Here is a 19,595-nt window from a genome sequence, read left to right as displayed (position 1 = left end):
CCTCTACTTACTTGCTTTTAATTGTGAAAGTTTATAAGTAATTAGAAACTAGTTTTAGTAGAAGTAGATTTGAGTTCCAAACAAAAGATTTCAAGTGATCAATTGTTTTGAATCCCAAAATTTTTGTGAAAATTGGAGTTATATGAAAATATGTATGATCAAAACTATGGACATTTCATTTCCATAATCCAAAAACAAGTATTAAAAAAAAGAGAAAAGGGAATTTGCGCCAACAAAAAATGTTTTTGTTCCAATCTTTCAAAGGGTAACATTTTCAAAATTTTGGGTTCATCTTGATTGGCAAATTAATTTCAACCTTTGTGGAATTTTTATCCTTTTGCTTTGACAAATTTCTAAATAAATTTTCATTGTTAAAAGTTTAGTAAGTATCTTAGAGTCTTTTTGTGTGTCTTTTTCTTGCTTGTCTTCCTTTTCAAGTTTTGTCATAATCTCTTTCACAAATTTGGTTTAGCTTTCTTGTTTTGAGCTTTTCTTGATTATCTTTTCAAATTTCTTAAGTTTTGTTGTGGTTCTTTGAGATCAAGTGTGTTTGGCTTTGTCATCTTTCAGTTGAGAAATTTTCAACACCAAGATAGACATTTTTTGAGAGGATAAAATTCTTTTTGAGTGCTTTGAGTGTTCTCCTCTTGATTTCTTTTCACCAAAAGTGATGCAAACTTGAGAGAGTCTATTCTAACTTCTTTTTCACTAATTGTTTGATTCCTTTGTGCAAATATTATGGGTCATTTGTCTTTAGGTGAATCTTCAAAATCGCAATAGCATCACAAAGCCCACCTTTTGGGAGAACTTGTGGAGGTCAAGTAGCGAATGGTCCACAAAGATGAGGAAATAAGCCAACTAGCAAAAATATTGCAAAGACTACAAGAAGCTCAAGCAATGAAAACTCAACAAAGAGATAGGAGCTGCCAAAAACAACTAGACATTCCATGCACTTTGGGAGTCAAGAACATGATTGGCAAGTGCACAATTTTGACAAACATCACCATCAACACCAACAATAACCACAACATTCTTTTGATTTTGTAAAGTTACCTAGTTTTAATGGGTCCAATGACCCTACTTTGTATTTAGAATGGGAAGCTAAAGTTGAACATCTTTTTAATGTGTATTAGGTCACCGAGGACCAAAAGGTTAGGTTAGGTTCCCTAGTTTTTTTAGACTATGTCATCCAATGGTGGCAACAAACTGTAATGGACATTGGGCTAAACAAGAGGTCAGTCGTGTTCTCTTGGTATGATTTGAAAGCATGTATGCGCGTGCAGTTTGTTCCTCCTCATAGGAAGGAACACTTATTGAAGCTCCAACGGCTTCATCAAGGACCTAGGACGGTAAAGGAATATTTTGAAGACTTAGAAACAACTTTGACTAAATTTAATATGCCTAAAGTGATGAGTCAAAGATAACTCGGTTTGTGAGTGGTTTAAGGAGAGAAATTTGAGATGTTGTAGAAGTTTATGAGTATTGTTCTTTAAAGAACTTGGTTCACCTAGCCATCAAGGTGGAATCACAAATTTCAAAGAAAACAACTTTCAAAAACACTCCTAATGATGATTTCTACAAATCTTATGGGAAGGATACAAAAACTTCTCCTTCCCATTTTTCAAAAGAAATCACTACTCACCAAAAGGTTTCTAAAGACTACCTTTCTACCTCTACCACTAAGTCGCAACCAAAACCCCCAATATGAAATGTTTTAAACGTTTAGATTTTGGGCACATCGCCGCCAACTGTCCAACTAAAAGCACCAAGTTGGCAACTAAAGAACAAATACAAATAAAAAAAAATGAAAATGAAAAAACCAAGGAAAGTAAAAAGAGTCTCATCTTGTTAGACCTCACAAAAATAATTGCGCCTTCATGGTATACTTCTTCCTTCTCTTTTTCATTACCAAAGGTTTCTACTTACTTACCATCTTTCTTAAAGAATTTTAGGAATGATTTTCAAACACCTCCTAAAGGTTTCCACCTTTTAAGAGGATTTCATCACAAATATTTATCATTCCTAAACATTCTTTTCAAACTTGGTATGTATATAGAACCCCATCTTATGCACTCCCAACACTTAAGGAACATAAGTTGAGTTCACATCACAATCCTTGCACTATCTTATATGTGAACAAACTAATTATGTTATCTACAGGAGTTCTAAATTCGAGGTTGAATTCTCTCGAACTTAGGGGGCATGATACAAACCAAGTAGTTATGAAGATGACCAAGGAAGCAAAAGAAAAAGCACATGGCAAGCAGTCATCTCATCAAACAATTAAAGACCCCACCAAGGATCTCATAGACTCGACCAGAGGAGGTGGGCATAAACCAGAGCACCAACTTTTCTTCCTTTTGGTCTTCTTAAAAGATAAAATATGTTGTAAATAATTTTGGGCTCACTTAAGGGGTCCAAATAACAAAGATAGGCTAGAATAAGGTGCCTTTATAATAATAGGTGGTGTAGTTATCATTTTAGCTTGTTCCTAATCCTTTAGGAATGAGTTTTGACCTAGTTTCTAGAAGCAAAAGCCTAGGGTTCGGGTTTGACTTAGTCAAACCCTAAGGCTGCCCCTTTTTTCCCTTTTCCCATCCTACCCCTCATGCTTGTTTTCCAAGGCTCCTTCACCTATAAATAGGAGGCCTACCCATTGTATTTTACAAGTTGAATTTGAATGAAGTAAAGAAACTCTACACAAATTGTGTGAGCTTTTAGTGAGGCTTATGTCCTCTTAGGTTTGAGGTCTTATTTTGAGTGATTGGGAAGCTCTCAAGTGGCGGTCAACACACTCATCTTGGAGCACATGACCCTCCAAGTGGCGTGACATTGCTCACCCACCATCATAAGTTTTCTCATTCCATTTTCCTTTCATTTCTCCATTCCATTTATGTTCTTGTCTCTTAATTTTCTTATTTGTTGCTCTTGGGTTTCACTCATAATTATGAGTATGGTGCATCATTGGAAGGCCTTGACCACCATTGATGTTTACCTGTGGCCATTCCATTTTCACAAATTGCATATAATCCTCACTATATCTTGTTTTTCATCTTTGCCTCTATGAAGTGAACCTTTACAGTTACTTAACCACTTGGTTAAATTCGTGTCCAGTGGGAATCTTCCATAGGTCCTCACCATTAATTGTTAAAATCTCAACCTTAAGTAAAAGTGTCACCATAAATGAAAATATCTAAAAATAAACTCACATCACCTTAGCAAGTGGATTTTCAGGGGTATGAGTAACATGGCCTTCATCTACCAAAATAAAGGTCAAGTCTCCATCAAATTAAAAAAATACCCCTTCATTCATTTGCTCCTCAGAGCACCACATTTTGGTGAAAATGGTAGGCCTTTTAATACATTTTTTCTTAATGGAATATTCCCTGTATTATATATATATATATATGTGTGTGTGTGTGTGATAAAATTGTGTTAGCTATAAATTGATCAATTATGTGAATGACTAATAATCAATTCATTAAGCCATTTATTTCAAGAAGTAACTTTTTTTTCTAGGAGTTTATAGTTCCTTTTTGGATTAGTATCACTATACTGATATCCCCCAAGGTACAACACGAGCTTCTAGAATGGTATGACGAGGATCACAAAACTAGAAAATTCTTAAAGCATATAACAAAGGATAAGGAAAGAGAAAAGAGTGAGTGAAGGTGTGTATGGAGTGTCTTGGTATATAAACCCTTTGAGAGTGTAAGTAAGCAATGTGGGACTATTTTTCCTTTTATAATGCCCATTATGCACAACAATCCCCCACAAATTGCAAAAGGAAAGAGAAAGAAAGAGAGAGAGAGAGAGAGAGAGAAAGAAAGAAGAAAATATTACAATGTAATGCACCAGAGATATTATAACAAGCTATATGAATAAAAGAACACTTAATGTGTGCTAGAGGATAGTCAATCAAATACACCCACACAATTCTTGCAGTTAACATTGTGTTCTGCTTACTAGGTCATGCACATGTCTGATATTGATGAGTGCTCTAGAGATCTTACCAAAATTTCATGCAAACGGCCCAACTTGACATTCGTGTGTTGTAAATCATACACTGCATGTAAAGGATATGAAAATCATTAAAATATTTGTAAAATTTAAAATTTCATATACCACATAAAATTTAACTGTAAATTTTATCCTTGTAATGATGTGGTATCTACCACTTTGACACACCATAGGAATGGACAAAGTTGATTTTAAATCGATTGTAATGCTAGCAAAACTAACCAGTGATTTATTTTTACCCATATGAACCTTATTCATGGGATCTCAAATCACAAATGTCGAGTTTCCATCACTTATTTATTTGTGTTAGATATTATTAGATATTATGAGATATTATTAGATGTTTCTATTTATGTAATGGGCTTAGTGCATATGTTTCTTTTTCTATATAAACATAACCCTATGTGTTCAATATACACAAAGGATTTATCTTATTCTTCTTTTCTTTTATTTTAATATGGTATATAGAGCATAGGGTTATAATTCAAAAAACAAATTTGTGAACCCATTATTCACAGGTATTTTCCAGTCGTCGTCCCACCGCCTCCTTGACGTCGGAGCCGCCACTAGAGTTTCGCCAAAGCCACCACTGGAGTTTCCCCAAAGCCGCCACCAGATTCTCTCCAGAGTTGCCACCAATTGGCCGGTGATTGGATTTGTCCTTGTCATTTATGGCTTCTTCCACTGCCACTATACTTGAACCGTCTATTTATACTAATTATGTCAATGTTCATCTCTCCATTGACAAATCGGATGGAATCAATTATGACACTTGGGTCTCAGATATTAAATTATGGCTTAAGAGACATAGTTATGTTGATCATCTTACTCGTCCCAGGGTTGCTGAAGATGAGGTTTTTCGTTGGTTGAAAATTGATGCTCAATTATGCATCGTTATCAAATCAACCATTCATTCATCTTTAAAACAATTTTTCGAACATATGAGACATGTTCAGAAGTTTGGGAACAGGAAAAATTATTATACACCAATTATACTTAACGTCTTTATGGTGTGTGTCAAAATCTCCTCACAGTTGTTGCTCCAAATTGTCTTGATGGTACAATGGCAAAATATATGGGTAAACTCCATGCTCTTCTTCATGATTTTAATAAGTTTTTTCCTCCTGCCTCCACTCCTTCTCAAGAACTAAAGTAAAGATCCAAGTGTTTCATGTTATTAGGCTTACATGGCCTTTTTTATGATTATTCTCATGTCCGTGATCAAATTTTGGGATCTCCTATCATGCCAAATTTTACTTCTACTTGTTCTACCTTTCTGCGTGTGTCAGGTAAACACATCACTGATATAACGCCTTATGTTGATAACTCTTCTACTTTAGTCTCTCGGCATAATGATCATACTCGCCCTCACAAGTCGAGCAAAGGGCATCAAAAGTGTGACCATTGTGGCAAACTTGGTCACAAAATTGACAGATGTTATGCCTTACATGGTCGTCCTCCTAAATCTATTGTGGTTGTCCAAATTACTCTTATGCAACCTTCTAATGTGGATCATACTTCATTTGGTACCTCAGGCTAGCCTGATATTTTTAATGAATTTCTTAAATGGTATGAGGATCGTTAGAACTCTGGTTCCACTACTTCTGTCACACATTCAGGTACATCTTTTGTTGGCCTAACCCTTTACTTCCCTTAGCCATTGGGTTCTAGATTCAAGTTCAACATATCACATTATTGATAATAAACCTTTTTTCTCTTCCCTATCTACTATAGGTTATTTACCTTCAGTTACCATGGCCAATGTCTAGGGTACCATCACATGGTGTTGGTACTATTAATCTTTTTCCTTCTTTATCTAATGATAATGTTCTTTATGTCCCTGGTTCTCCATTTAACTTATTATCCATTAGTCGTCTTACTCATTCCCTTGATTGTGTTATTTCTTTTACCAAAGATTTTGTTTCTTTACAGGAACGAAGTTTGGGACGGAGGATTGGCATCGAATGTGAGTCTCACTAACTTTATCAACTACAGATCTCTGCACATGTTGGCACGATTGTGGATTCTCCATCTCATTCATGCTCAATTGGGTCATCCTACTCTTGCAAAGATGCAACAACTTATTCCAAGTTTGTCTAATGTATCAAGTTTATCGTGTGTGAGTCATGTCATTTAGGGAAACACATTCGTAGTTCTTTTCTTAGTAGTGTCTCACAACGTATTTCATCTCCTTTCGCCTTAGTTCACTCTGACAGTGGGGACCAAGTCGTATTAAGTCTAATTTAGGATTTCAGTATTTTGTTACTTTTATTGATGATTATTCAATATGTACTTAGGTGTTTTTAATGAAAAATCGTTCTGAGTTGTTTTCGATATTTCAAATCTTTTACAATGAAGTTAAAAATCAATTTGGAATTTCCATTCTAATTTTACACAGTGATACTAGGAATGAGTTTCTTTCTCATTCTTTTAAAAATTTTATGACTTTTCATGATCTCCTTCATCAAACTTCATGTGCTTATACACCTCAACAAAATGGGATAGTTGAACGCAAGAATAAACATCTTATTGAAACAACTCATACTATTTTAATCCATGGTAATGTTCCTTGGCGTTTTAGGGGTGTTGTTCTTAGTGCATGTTATCTTAATATATCACATGTCATCTTCCGTGTTAGAGGACAAAATTCCTTATTCTATTTTATTTCCACATGACCCTTCCACTCCTTACCTCCCAAAATTTTTGGGTCCACATCCTTTGTTCATAACTTTAGTCCTAGTCTTCATAAATTATCTCCTATATCACACAAATGTGTCTTTTTAGGATTTACTAGGTCACAAAAAGGATATAAATGTTTTTCACCTTCTCTTACTATTATTTTATTTAAGCAAATGTCACATCCGAGTGAGCCTTCACTTTACTTTAAGTCTTGTCCTTCTCCTTATGTGTCTTCATCTAATCAAGTTAATATTTCTCTTGTTTTGCCTAGTGCACCTAAAGATTCATCACCTCCACCAACGATTAGGGTTCAAAGAGGAGAGGTTGCAGTCGGAAAATAGAGAACAGAGTCTAGAGTCACGAAATTTGTGCATAATTAAGGTTCCACAGGGAGAGTTTGCAGTGAAGAATTGAGAAAAGAGTTTTGAGTTGGGGAAGAGAGTCTGAAGCTTTGGAACGAAAAACTAAAGAAGACTAATTACACTGTTGATTTGAATTAAAACTTAGTAAAAATAATTTAGTATGACTATTATAAAGAGAATTAACTAGTTATTATGTTATTTCTTCTTTAAATTCGTATAAAAAATTTGGCACTTAATAAAAAATTCACCCCATTAATTTTTATGACAGGTAGACCCATCATAATACGTTGTTATAGTTTCTTGCAAATTTTCCAACAATAAGAAAAATATTACTACTGCATATGTTTTGAAGATAGATGATAATTTGTGTTGATCATTAATTTATTTAATTGGTTGTAAACAAAGACTATTTAATAACATTAGGACATTATTTTTTTCCAATCAGAAAAAAAGGAAAAAAGATAGAAATAGTGAACACACAATTTGTTATAACATGGTGTAGCCTCCTAAAATTTGAAAGACAAAAGTTTGAGCAGGTTGAATTGACCTTTACACAATCATGTAAACCATTAAACAATAAACAATACCAGCATACATCCACCCAGCTTCTGCTTCATCTTGAAGCATAGAGAGACTTATATACATAAATTTATATAATACAATCTATTAATATTATATACAACTTTCTGGCACCAGTGTTCCACTGCTCGTCCCCTCAATGTTCTTACACGATGAAGTTGCAGCAATGTTCTTGTAGGTTAGGTTTATATCCTGAAATTTGATCCCTCGACATGGATTACTTGGGCTGCAATCAAAAGTTACTGCTTCTGGTGTTGCTGAACTTCCATTTATGTTCAAATATGTGATTTCACTGATCTTAATTCCTGAAGTCTGTAAAATATAACACAATTGTGTTATCCCAACAAAAAAATTGTGACATGGATACCAGTAACTTTGAATTTTTATTAATTAATTAAAATTTTAAATTCCCATAGAAAGATCGAAAATATATAATAATGTTGGGTTGCATTAACTATTTATGATTACCTGGGAAGGACAACCTTGATTATTGGGGCAGTAATTCTGATCAATGATGATGGGATTCTCAACTTTGTCCATTACGATGTTTTGGAAAAGAACATTCCTAACGAACCCGTTGCTCGGTCTGGCCCATGTCTTTATCCTCACTCCATTGTCCGATCCAGAGAAGATGGCGTTCGTTAAAGTCACATTTTCTACTCCTTTTTCGTCCACTTTTTGACCTAAACTTCCAATACTGCTTCAAACATGTACACTCAGATTGTTGTACAATTTTGTGTATTTTTCATTTTATTGTTATGCAAATTTCGTATAGAATTTTGTGTATACAGTTTATTTTTTAAATTATGTTGCATAAATTATTATGATATTCTTCTTCGTGATACCATAGCCGATCCAAGAACAGTACTAACAGAGACAGATAGTATAATTACATACTTTTTTATTAATGCAGAAGTATCTCACATGTTGGATCAATAAATAAGTTTAGGAAGTGAAAAATTTAAGTTTTAATATATTTAATGGTTAATATAAAAGTGGTGCAACACTGTCCATGTACAATATTATTTCCAGTTCTCTCTTTCCTTCTTATCTTTATCATGATTGTAAAAACATTACTACAATATTTGTTGTAAAAAATTTGCACCTATTTTCTACACAGCTACAATTTCTGTATCTTGATGAGTTTGTTTTAGAAAGAATGATTTATTTCTTTTGTTAGGTATTTTGGATCTTTAAAGAGATCTATATTTCATAAAAATAAAGGTTGTTTTAAAGTAATATAATGGTGTTGATGGTACCTTACGCCATGGCCAGGGCCACATTTTATGTTGGAGATGAAGAGGTTGTAGGTGGCATCACCAATGGATATGCAGTCATCTCCAGTTTGTAAGGTAGATCCAGTAATGGTAACCCCAGTTGAGCGTTCAACGTGAATGCCGTCGGTGTTAGGGCTCTGCTCAGGTGCAATAAGCCTTACATTTTTCACAACAACATTCTTGCAGGTGTTGATTACAAGGTGACTTACTTGGCTGTTCACTGAAGTTATGCCACTAACCACCAAGTTATTCACCCAGTTGAATGTCATTGACTGCAATTATTACCCAAATATTCACTTGTTAAACATTTTATTCTAGTTTAGGGTTCATATTCATCAAAAATTCTTCATAAATTTTTAACAATAGATATCAATGTAAGATTTATGAATTTAAACTAAAATGAATAAGTTGAATGTAATTCATAAAGAAACTCAATAAGTGTTTCTGTCTACAAATATTTGTGAAAATGTATTTATTTAATGAAACGTAAATATTAAAAAAAACGCTTTTGAGATCAGTTTTAATATGTTTGCAAAAACTCAAATTTATTAAGAAAAAAAAAAGCTTCTCACGATTTCATCAGTTTTAATCATATGTTAAAAAAAAGATGTCATAAAATATATTACATCTCCCTCTTTTGAAAGACAGAGTATATATATTGGAGAATTTTCTTTATAAGTACCACTAAAGAGAGAAAACAATAACAAGAAAAAATAAAATAAGTTTTTCTAAAAATTAAAATTAATTTACTTATAAACTAATTTTAATTTTTAAATTTTAAAAAAAATTAGAAACTGATTTTAATTTATGAAAAATTATTTTATTTTTTATTTGTGTTTGTAAAAGTAGTTATGAACAATTTTTGTCAAAAAAAAAAAGTGTTTAACATACTCTTGCTCCTGCAGGACAACTCTTTCCAGATCTCCTACAATTCCAGAAAGCAGCTCCTTTACCATCTAATTTTCCACCAGAAACAACTAGATTCTCCACATGATTGAATAAAATCCAGAATCCAGAATTTCCTAGTGCTGTGTAATCTTCAGGAGCCACAAGAGTCCCATCTATGAGGAATGTCACCTTCCTCTTGCATGGACCTCGGAAATTAGTGTTTCTCAGCAAGTACCTCCCTTTAGGCACGTAAATTGTTGCAGGGCTCAGATTACCACATGCTGATTCCCAAGCTTTCATGAATGGTTCAGTGGAGTCAGTTTTTCCATCTGCTTTTGCCCCAAATTTTACCACATTGTATCTAGAGGTTACAACTGCATTGGAAAACCCTAACAAAACACTGCATAAGATACATGAAATAACCAAGAATTTTGTTTCAACAACACAAATCATTTTCTAATAATTTCTAGTTATGTTCCCTAATGTGGAAAATGCTCTCTAAGAATGTCAGTTGCGCTTTTCGGTTTCTGCTTCTTGATCCTTCAGATGAACTGAGATATAGTTGAAGATGTTAGAATGCTAGATGTAATATATATATATATATAGCAGTGTTTAGGAGGCTTTCTTTAAATTGGTACGTATATCTAAATTAATTTAACTTATAAAAAAAAGTTAATTTAATAGTTTATAAAAAAAATTATGTAGAAACCCATGGAAATAGGGCTATAGTATCTCAAGTGCTTAATTTCGCATTTGCTTCAATATAACACAAGTCATTTATATACATTGCATGATTACCAAGAAAGTTAAAAGATGAGCTAGCATCATGAATGTGATTGCTTTGATAAATAAATTGTTGATATAAATTATCTTCGTAAGATAAGATTTTGGATGATGAGTATGCATGTGTTAAGCCAATGACTTTGCTTAATTAAAAGGGTTTAATTAACTTAACAAAAATTCAACCTATTCTTTAATCAAACTTGAAATTATACCAATATGTGTGTGTAATTTAGGATAAGGATAGATGGACTAAATGCACAATACAAATAATTAAAAAAACTATTACTTTGTGTAGTATAATCGAAGGCATAGATAACGCATACAATGAGTTGAATCCATGAGATTAATAAACACTTTGAAATAAATTATTGACTAAAAAGAGACGAGAATTGTTTGAATTATAATTACTAATAGGCCGTGTACGTTGCATCCGTATTGCTTGCACTTAACTGGAAATGCGCAGTCCAACTGCGTACGGCCCAAACTTTGAATGTTTGCTCTTACGCCGTTTTTTTTTCATTCAAAATAAATAACTTATTTTTTAGATCATTTAATCCTTACTCTATCTAGAATGCACATTATACACACAATATATATGACTTTAGTTATGTAATTTACTATTTTTATTTTTAGTCTCAGGGTATCTTTTTCTTTAATATTCCTTTATAACTTTCCCAACCATTTTTTTTTTAACTTCTAACGTCCGAGAAACATTGAAAACAACATCAATATGATATCATAACAATTAAAAGTATATACTATGAGATTACATTAGGAAAAGTATTTTATTTAATGAAAGTTATTTAATTGAGATTACCCTAATAACTAGTAATGTAAGTGTTATTAAGTTTAATAGGCTACTGGTACATAGGTATGACATGACACGGGGTGAATTTCCATACTTGTTTTCATTGGGCTTGGGTTTCCTCACCCTTGCTCCCACACTAACCTTAGATTATGAGTTAGGGAATTTCCTCTCGTACCTCCGTGATTTCTTCCTGTACCCCATAATTATTATAATACCAAATATATCTTTTTGAATTTGTATTTCAAATTTTATAATTTGAATTGGGGAATTCAAAATACAAAGTTGGTTTCCAAAATTTACAATTCCTAAGTCATTTCTAAAATTCGGAAGTCATGACTTCTGAATTGTAGAATTCGTAAGCCATTTTCTAGATTCAAAAATCACTTCTGGATTATAGAAATTGGAAGCCAACTTTGTATTCTGAATTCTACAATTCGAAATTCATTAAAATGCATTCTAAATTCTACAATTCAGAATGCAAATTATATTCCAAATTGTGAAATCCGAAAGTCGTTAAAATGCACTGGATTCTATAATTTGCAATACAAATTTGCATTTTGAATTGTAGAATTTGAAAGTTATTTTTGATTGTCTACTTTGCGTTGCTCTCATTCAACGAATAAGCTTGTGGGAGTGCAAGGACTTAGGAATAATTTTTTTATTTCATTAAAGGTAAAATAAAATTTTCACCCTGAGTATGGAAGTGCATGAAGAAATGATAGAGGTGCAAGAAAAACCTCCCTATGAGTTAAATGGGTGTGGTTAAAATTTTTTATAAATAAAACAAAACAGCCAATTATGAATAGAAGTATAATAACTAGGTTTTAAAATGGTCTAAATAAAATAAATAGGAATAAAGTTGAATTAGTGTCCTAGACCTTAATGAAGTAGTTCAGCTTTATATGAAGGTGAGCAACAAATCAATAGTAGATTTATCTTTGGCAAAGACTCTCCTACCACCTCATACTTTAATGGTGTGTTTGTTTCTAGACGTGGAAACATTCAAGAGTAAGGAAAACACAAAGAAAGTGTTAATTTCAAGAATTTGAAACTTAAAAAAATCACAAAATGACAAAACTTGTTGTAATATATGTTGAACATGAGAGCTTTGATATTTCAAATCCACATGAAGCCTGAAGTTGTGTTGCATTTTGGTTTGGGTTTACATTAGGTTGTTTAGAATCTTTGTTAAGATCAGTTCTTAATCCTACACAAAGCTTGATCAAACAGTTTTAAAAGAAACAAAGTGTTTTTCCAACAAAGGGAAAACAACTAGTTGAATCTGTTAGAATGTATGGCTTTAAACTAGAGGGGGTGAATGATTTAAAGAGGGTTTTCGCAAACTTTTCAGTCTAGAATGAAATTACTTCGTGAAAACCTTGATTAAGAAATCAGTTTGCCAAAACACAAAGCAAATAAGCACAGCACCAGAAAAACAATCGGTTGTTTCGCAGAAAAACAATCGGTTGTTTCGCAGAAACAATCGGTTGTTTATACCAGTTCACAAATATAAAACTGAATTTAAAGAGTTTAAGGATAGAGAGAATGAACACACAGGTTTATACTGGTTCACTCTTAATCAAGAGCTACATCCAGTCTTCCCAGAAACCACTGGGGAATCCCTAAGCAATCAACCCTAGATTACTTACAACATCACCAAAGAACTGACCTTGATCCCCTCAAGACACACACTTCCTTTGGCTCAGCACAACACCATTAAGAATGTTGATCTTGACAACCTCAAGAACACACAACACTTCTTAGCTTCACACACAGAGTTTCTTCAAAGGTACAAAGGATTACGCTTGTTACAGAAAAGATCTGAAATCAATACAAGATGAAAATCCTATATCACACTCTCTTTGATCCAAGCAATCTCAAAGCAAACTTCAACTCTTCAAAAAGCAAAATTAGTGAAAAGCTTAAATCTGTTTTTCTTTGATTAAAACTTAGTTGTTTGTTACAAAATCTGAACAAACTATTTATTGCATTCAAAGCTTGGTCAAAGCATTTAAAACTGAAGCGTATTCAGTTATAAAATCATTTAATGCTCAGTCAAAGCACAAAACAGTTTTCTGTTATGGTCCCAAAACAAACAATTGGTTGTTTTCACAAATCAATCGGTTGTTTTGGTTTGACAGCAAGTCAACCATCAAAAACAGTTTTCAACCTTTCTAAAAACACCTAAATATAAACAATCGGTTGTTTCGACAAAACAACAGGTTGTTTTTCACTTAGTTTGAAAAACACTTTTCTTTTAAAAGGATTGAGTATGCTTAAGCTTTGGATTCAATCAAGAGTGGATTTACACATAAATTCTACCAGATCCTATCTAAAGACAGCTCTGCAACAACAAGCACATCCAGTCTTTCATCAACCTTCAAAGGGGTTTGGATTCTTCAAAGCTTGAACACAATTGATTCAACAATCTCCCCCTATTTGATGAAGACAAATCCCTGGTTGCTTGTGTTGGATTTGATTGAATTGAAGCAGTTCCTGCAAAAATAGAATATATACAATCCAATGCTTCTTACAACAGCAGGTTAGATTTTCACATTTTGAAAGCAAACTTCCAGACAAACAATCGGTTGTTTACACGAAACAATCGGTTGTTTCTATCAGCAGAAGCAGAAACATGTTTGATTTCAGAGACTTCAGCAAATTTAAACAGTTTCAGAGAAAGATACACAAGAACCAATCAATTCTTCCCCTATTTGTCTTCACAAATAGACTCTAACAGGTATTAAAACAGATTTAGGAAAGATTATGAAGGTCAAGGATACCTAACTCATTTCTTAGAAAGAAGAACCTCTCTTTCGGTAATGGTTTTGTGAAGATATCAGCTAACTGCAGTTTAGTCTCAACAAACTTCACTTCACAGTCCCCATTGCTTACACGATCCCTGATGAAATGATGGCGTATCTCAATATGCTTAGTTCTTGAGTGTTGAATCTGATTTTTGGTAAGATTGATAGCACTTGTGTTGTCACACATCAAAGGGACCTTGCTGATTTGCAATCCAAAGTCTGCAAGTTGTTGTTTGAGCCATAGAATCTGTGCACAACAGCTTCCAGTAGCTATGTACTCAGCCTCAGCAGTAGAGAGAGCTACACATGCTTTCTTCTTGCTATACCATGAGATGAGGCTTGAACCAAAAAGATGGCAAGTACCACTTGTGCTTTTCCTATCTAGCTTGCATCCTGCAAAATCAAAATCTGAATAGCCAATTAAATGAATGGGAGAGTGAGAAGGATACCATAACCCAACAGTTGATGTTCCTTTGAGATATTTCAGAATTCTTTTTGCACCTTTGAAGTGTGACTCCTTAGGATTTGCTTGATATCTTGCACAAAGACATACCGCAAACATAATGTCCGGTCTAATCGCTGTTAGATATAGCAAAGAGCCAATCAAACCTCTGTATTTAGTTTGATCTACCCCTTTTCCAACAGCATGTACATCCATGTAGCAACTTGAAGGCATAGGTGTGTTTGCTTCCTTGCAACTCTCCATTTCAAATTTCTTGAGAATCTCTTTACAATACTTTGATTGGCATAGAAAGATTTCATCCTTTGTTTGCTTAACCTGCAATCCAAGAAAGAAAGAAAATTCTCCCATCATAGACATTTCAAACTCACCTTTCATAGCAGCCACAAATTCTTCACACAAACTATCTTGTGTAGCACCAAAGATGATGTCATCAACATAGATTTGCACAAGGATAATTTCAGAATTTGACTTTTTGATGAAGAGAGTCTTGTCAATCATTCCCCTTTCATAGCCATGAGACAACAGGAAGTTGCTAAGCCTTTCATACCACTGCCTTGGAACAGAAAAAATCTGAAATCAATAAAAGATGAAAATCCTATATCACACTCTCTTTGATCCAAGCAATCTCAAAACAAACTTCAACTCTTCAAAAAGCAAAATCAGTGAAAAACTCAAATATGTTTTTCTTTGATTAAAACTTAGTTGTTTATTACAAAATCTGAACAAACTATTTATTGCATTCAAAGCTTGGTCAAAGCATTTAAAATTGGAGCGTATTCAGTTATAAAATCATTTAATGCTCAGTCAAAGCACAAAACAATTTTCTGTTACGGTCCCAAAACAAACAATCGGTTATTTTCAAGAATCAATCGATTGTTTTGGTTTGGCAGCAAATCAACCATCAAAAACAGTTTTCAACCTTTCTAAAAACACCTAAGTATAAAACAATCGGGTTTTTCACTTAGTTTGAAAAACACTTTTCTTTTAAAAGGATTGAGTATGCTTAAGCTTTGGATTCAATCAAGAGTGGATTTACACATAAATTCTACCCCAGATCCTATATAAAGACAGCTCTGCGACAGCAAGCACATCCAGTCTTTCATCAACCTTCAAAGGGGTTTGGATTCTTCAAAGCTTGAACACACTTGATTCAACAGAATCATCGAGATAATCGTTTGTTTATCACTTAGCTGGCTTGAGGTTTTTGAAACTGCTTTTTGAATTAGTTATGAAACTTCTTGACTCATTCAACCGGTTAAATCGTGGTTTCAACCGGTTAAATGTGTGTTTTCATAACAGATTTTTGAAAAATTGTTTTAACTGATTCAGCTGATTAAAATTGCCTTAAACAGCTAAATTTCAAGTGATTAAAATTGCCTTAAACAGCTAAATTTCAAGAGCTATAAATATAGCCTTCTTTCAAAGAAAAATACACAATCAAATACAACAAGTATTGATACAAATTTGAGATCAAAGAAATAGATTTGTTTTTGAAAGGAGTTTTTCAAAGTGCAAGATTGTTGTTCAAGCTTTGTTGTGGTAACAAGATCTTATCATAGGAGTTTCCTGTATTGTGCAAATTCAGGTGTTTTTTATCCTTGTCTAGATACTTGTAATAGTACTTCCTTTAACTGCTGCTTGTGTTTGAAATCCTGCAAAGACAGAGGTTGTTCTGTCTTGAGGTGTTTGATATCTCAAAGAGGGTGAGTGAATCTTGTAGGTTGCAAGGTTACCTCTTTGTGTGTGTGTTGTAATCTGGTTTTGATTACTAGTGGAACTCAGAGGTTGTTCTGAGAACTAGATGTAGCTCATGTGTGAGTGAACCAGTATAAACCTATTGTGTAAATCTCTCTTTCTCTCAAACTCTGTAACTATTTGATAATTTTGTTGCTGGTATAAACAATCGATTAAAACGTAGTTTTAACCGATTAAAATTCTAATATATGTTTCTGCTGGATTGTTTGATTGTTTTCCTTAAGTGCTTATCTAGATTTTTTTTATAAAGATTCATTCTAAATCAAGTCTTTGCAAAAATATTTCATAAAACAATTCACCCCCCCCCCCTTCTTGTTTAAGCCATCAATTCTTACAATTGACATCAAGAGCTAGGTTCTTGAAAAATACTCAAGTTCCTATTTCTATTTTTCTAAAAAATTGTTTCATATGGCTAACAAGTTTCCATTTGGGGAAGGTGCCTCTTTGAATAAACCACCTTTGTTTTGTGGTCAAAATTATACAATTTGGTGCATAAGAATGAAGTTCTTCATTGAATCATTAGATACAGATATTTGGAATGTTATTTCAAACAATGCCTATATGCATATGCCTGAAAATAACTCTGCATCATCTAAAAAAGAACACCTTGACTGTATAGCAAAGAATATAATTGTCTCTGCTCTAGATTCTGATGAATTGCTCAAGATTTCAAAATGTATCTCAACCAAAGAAATGTGGGATACACTTGAGAAATATCACAAGAATCCAAGGAGTGCTTTGATGGACAAAGAAGAATCTTCTGCTAATTCATTCTCTTCAGAAACCAAGATGGAAGTTTGTCTAAAGGCCAAAGAAGAATCTGGATTAAGTCAAGTAAGTACATCTTCTTCCAACAAATGTGAAAATTATTTTCAACTTCTTGATGCTTTCCAAGAAACACATGAAGAAGCTAAATGATTAAACCTTTTAAATAACCGATTGAAAAGTTAAAACAACAGGTTGAAAGAAAAAATCACAGTTCTGGAAAATGATTTGCACAATTCAAATGCTGATTTTAAAAATCTTGAACTGGTTTATCAAAACTCATCTTGCAAATGTGATTCAAGATTTTGTAAAAACTGAGTCCCTTCAAAAGAAAGTTTATATCTTGTGAAAATTGTTGATATAATTTCGAAAGGGAAATCAAATCTTGAAGATGTGTTAGCATCTCAAAAATGTGTTTTTGGAAAATATGGTTTGAGCTTTAACCCTCAAAGCAAACAAAGTGGATGTTCAAAACCTTTTTCAACCTTCACTAAAATTAAATCAGTTAAAAAGTCGAAACAACCGTTGTTTGTTGTTTCTACTGCATGAAAAAGGGCCACTCTGTTAGGTTCTGTAAAATCACGAAGTTTTCTGTTCCTAAAGGTATCCTAAAATGGGTTCCTAAGGATCCTAATGTTCCTTGGAAACATATTAACACTCATGGACCCAAATTCGTAAGGGGACCAGATCTAGCCACCTGATTTTAAATTTTGCAGGGTTGCTTGGAGAGAAAACAACATCTATGGTATCTAGATAGTGGTTGTTCCAAGCATATGACTAGAGATTCATCCTAGTTCATCAACATTTCTCTCAAACAAGATGGGCATGTAACCTATGGTGACAACAACAAGGGAAAGATCCTTGGTAAGGGCACCATAGGCAATGAATATAGCTTGCTTATTCATGATGTGCTCTATGTTGAAGGTCTGAAACACAACCTACTCAGTATCAGTCAACTCTGTGACAAAGGATATCGAATCACCTTTAGAACGAATTTGTATGAGATTCGATTGCCAAATTCAAAAGATGTTTTGCTAATTGATAAGAGGTCTAAAAACATCTATTTGCTTGATATATCCAGCTCCACATCGATAGGTTGTCTTTTAAAACATGAGGAATCATAACTTTGGCATAGAAGAATTGCACACATTCATATGAATCATTTAAATAAACTTGTTTCAAATGAACTTGTTCATGGCTTACCTGATGGATTTCCTATGAGCTCTTCTTGGATGTTTGTTGAAGATGGTGCGAAAGCTTAATGGAAGAGATGAACAAGGTCCTCCTAAGAGGTGTGGTGACCTTGAAGGTGCATGAAGAGTGTGGAAATGGGGAGGTTCGGCCAGCCCCTTTGAAGGTGGTGAAATGAAGATTAAAACCTAGAAGCTAGGCAAGGAGTAATGTATGGCACTAAATTGACAGCATAACAATACTCTATTCAATCTTGAAAATACAAGGTGTAGGCTCCTCTTTTTATAGGCTAAAGAGGACCAGATTTGATGACCTAAATGCTACACAAATGTAAGCCAAATGAAATGTAAAGAAGTGGCACATGGAGGCACATGGAGCACATGGCACATGGGTGCACATGGCCCTCCAACTTACACATGGCCGAACTTGATTAGTGAAGGCTTCTAGAAACCTTTAGCTAATCAAGGTTAACTCCTCCTTAATTCTAATGTGCAGAAAAATAAACATTTGTCCACATGGCTATGCTATTTACACCCCAATTAAAACTAGGCTACACTTGATGGGCCTTCACGGAACATGTACCAATATGTCATTCTCCCATTCATAGCTTGATCCAAGTCTTCTTGTCCTAGACGCTCCTAGCTTGGTCTTAGACGCTCCTAGCTTGATCTTAGACGCTCCTAGCTTGATCTTAGACGCTCCTAGCTTGGTCTTAGACGCTCCTAGCTTGATCTTAGACGCTCCTAGCTTGGTCTTAGACGCTCCTAGCTTGATCTTAGACGCTTCTAGCTTGGTCTTAGATGCTTGGCTTGGGTCTAGACGCTCTTGGAGGAGAATTTCAAAATGAAAAGTCCATCAACTTTTGCAACAAGTTAGGAATCTTCCACAACTTCTTTGCACCAAGAACATCCCAACAAAATGCAGTGGTAGAGAGGAAGAATAAATATCTAGAAGAGCTTGCAAGGGCTATTCTAAATGACTCTTCCCTGCCTAAGTGCTTTTGGGCTGATGTTGTGAGTACTGTTTGCTATGTGATGAACCATGTGCTAATCAGGCCTATCTTGAAGAAAACCTCGTATGAGCTACTGAATGGAAGAAAGCCAAACATAGGCCATCTGAAGGTCTTTGGATGTAAGTGCTATATTCTAAACAATGGCAAAGAAAGTCTGGGTAAGTTTGATGCAAAATCCGACAAAGGTATCTTTCTTGGTTATTCTT

General features: G+C 33.9%; 2 protein-coding genes across 2 annotated transcripts; both read right to left on the bottom strand.

The window, feature by feature from the left end:
* Window positions 1–7,543: 7,543 nt before the first annotated feature.
* On the bottom strand, window positions 7,544–10,375 carry LOC137825570 (polygalacturonase-like). Its single transcript, XM_068631264.1, has 4 exons — window positions 9,809–10,375; window positions 8,900–9,189; window positions 8,109–8,337; window positions 7,544–7,952 (listed from the first exon to the last, which is right to left on the bottom strand). The coding sequence occupies exons 1-4, from the start codon at window positions 10,256–10,258 to the stop codon at window positions 7,734–7,736; spliced, it is 1,188 nt and encodes a 395-aa protein (XP_068487365.1). The 5' UTR covers window positions 10,259–10,375; the 3' UTR covers window positions 7,544–7,733.
* A 3,775-nt stretch (window positions 10,376–14,150) lies between these two features.
* LOC137824923 (uncharacterized mitochondrial protein AtMg00810-like) lies at window positions 14,151–14,909 on the bottom strand. Its single transcript, XM_068630599.1, has 3 exons — window positions 14,705–14,909; window positions 14,482–14,596; window positions 14,151–14,298 (listed from the first exon to the last, which is right to left on the bottom strand). Exons 1-3 carry the CDS (start codon window positions 14,907–14,909, stop codon window positions 14,151–14,153), a joined length of 468 nt encoding a protein of 155 aa, XP_068486700.1.
* Between the last annotated feature and the right edge of the window lie 4,686 nt (window positions 14,910–19,595).

This window comes from Phaseolus vulgaris, chromosome 8 (assembly GCF_000499845.2).
Source record: "Phaseolus vulgaris cultivar G19833 chromosome 8, P. vulgaris v2.0, whole genome shotgun sequence".
Taxonomy (NCBI): Eukaryota; Viridiplantae; Streptophyta; class Magnoliopsida; order Fabales; family Fabaceae; genus Phaseolus; species Phaseolus vulgaris.
The sequence above is the reverse complement of the archived record's forward strand: the minus strand, read 5'-3'. Positions and strand labels throughout refer to the sequence as shown.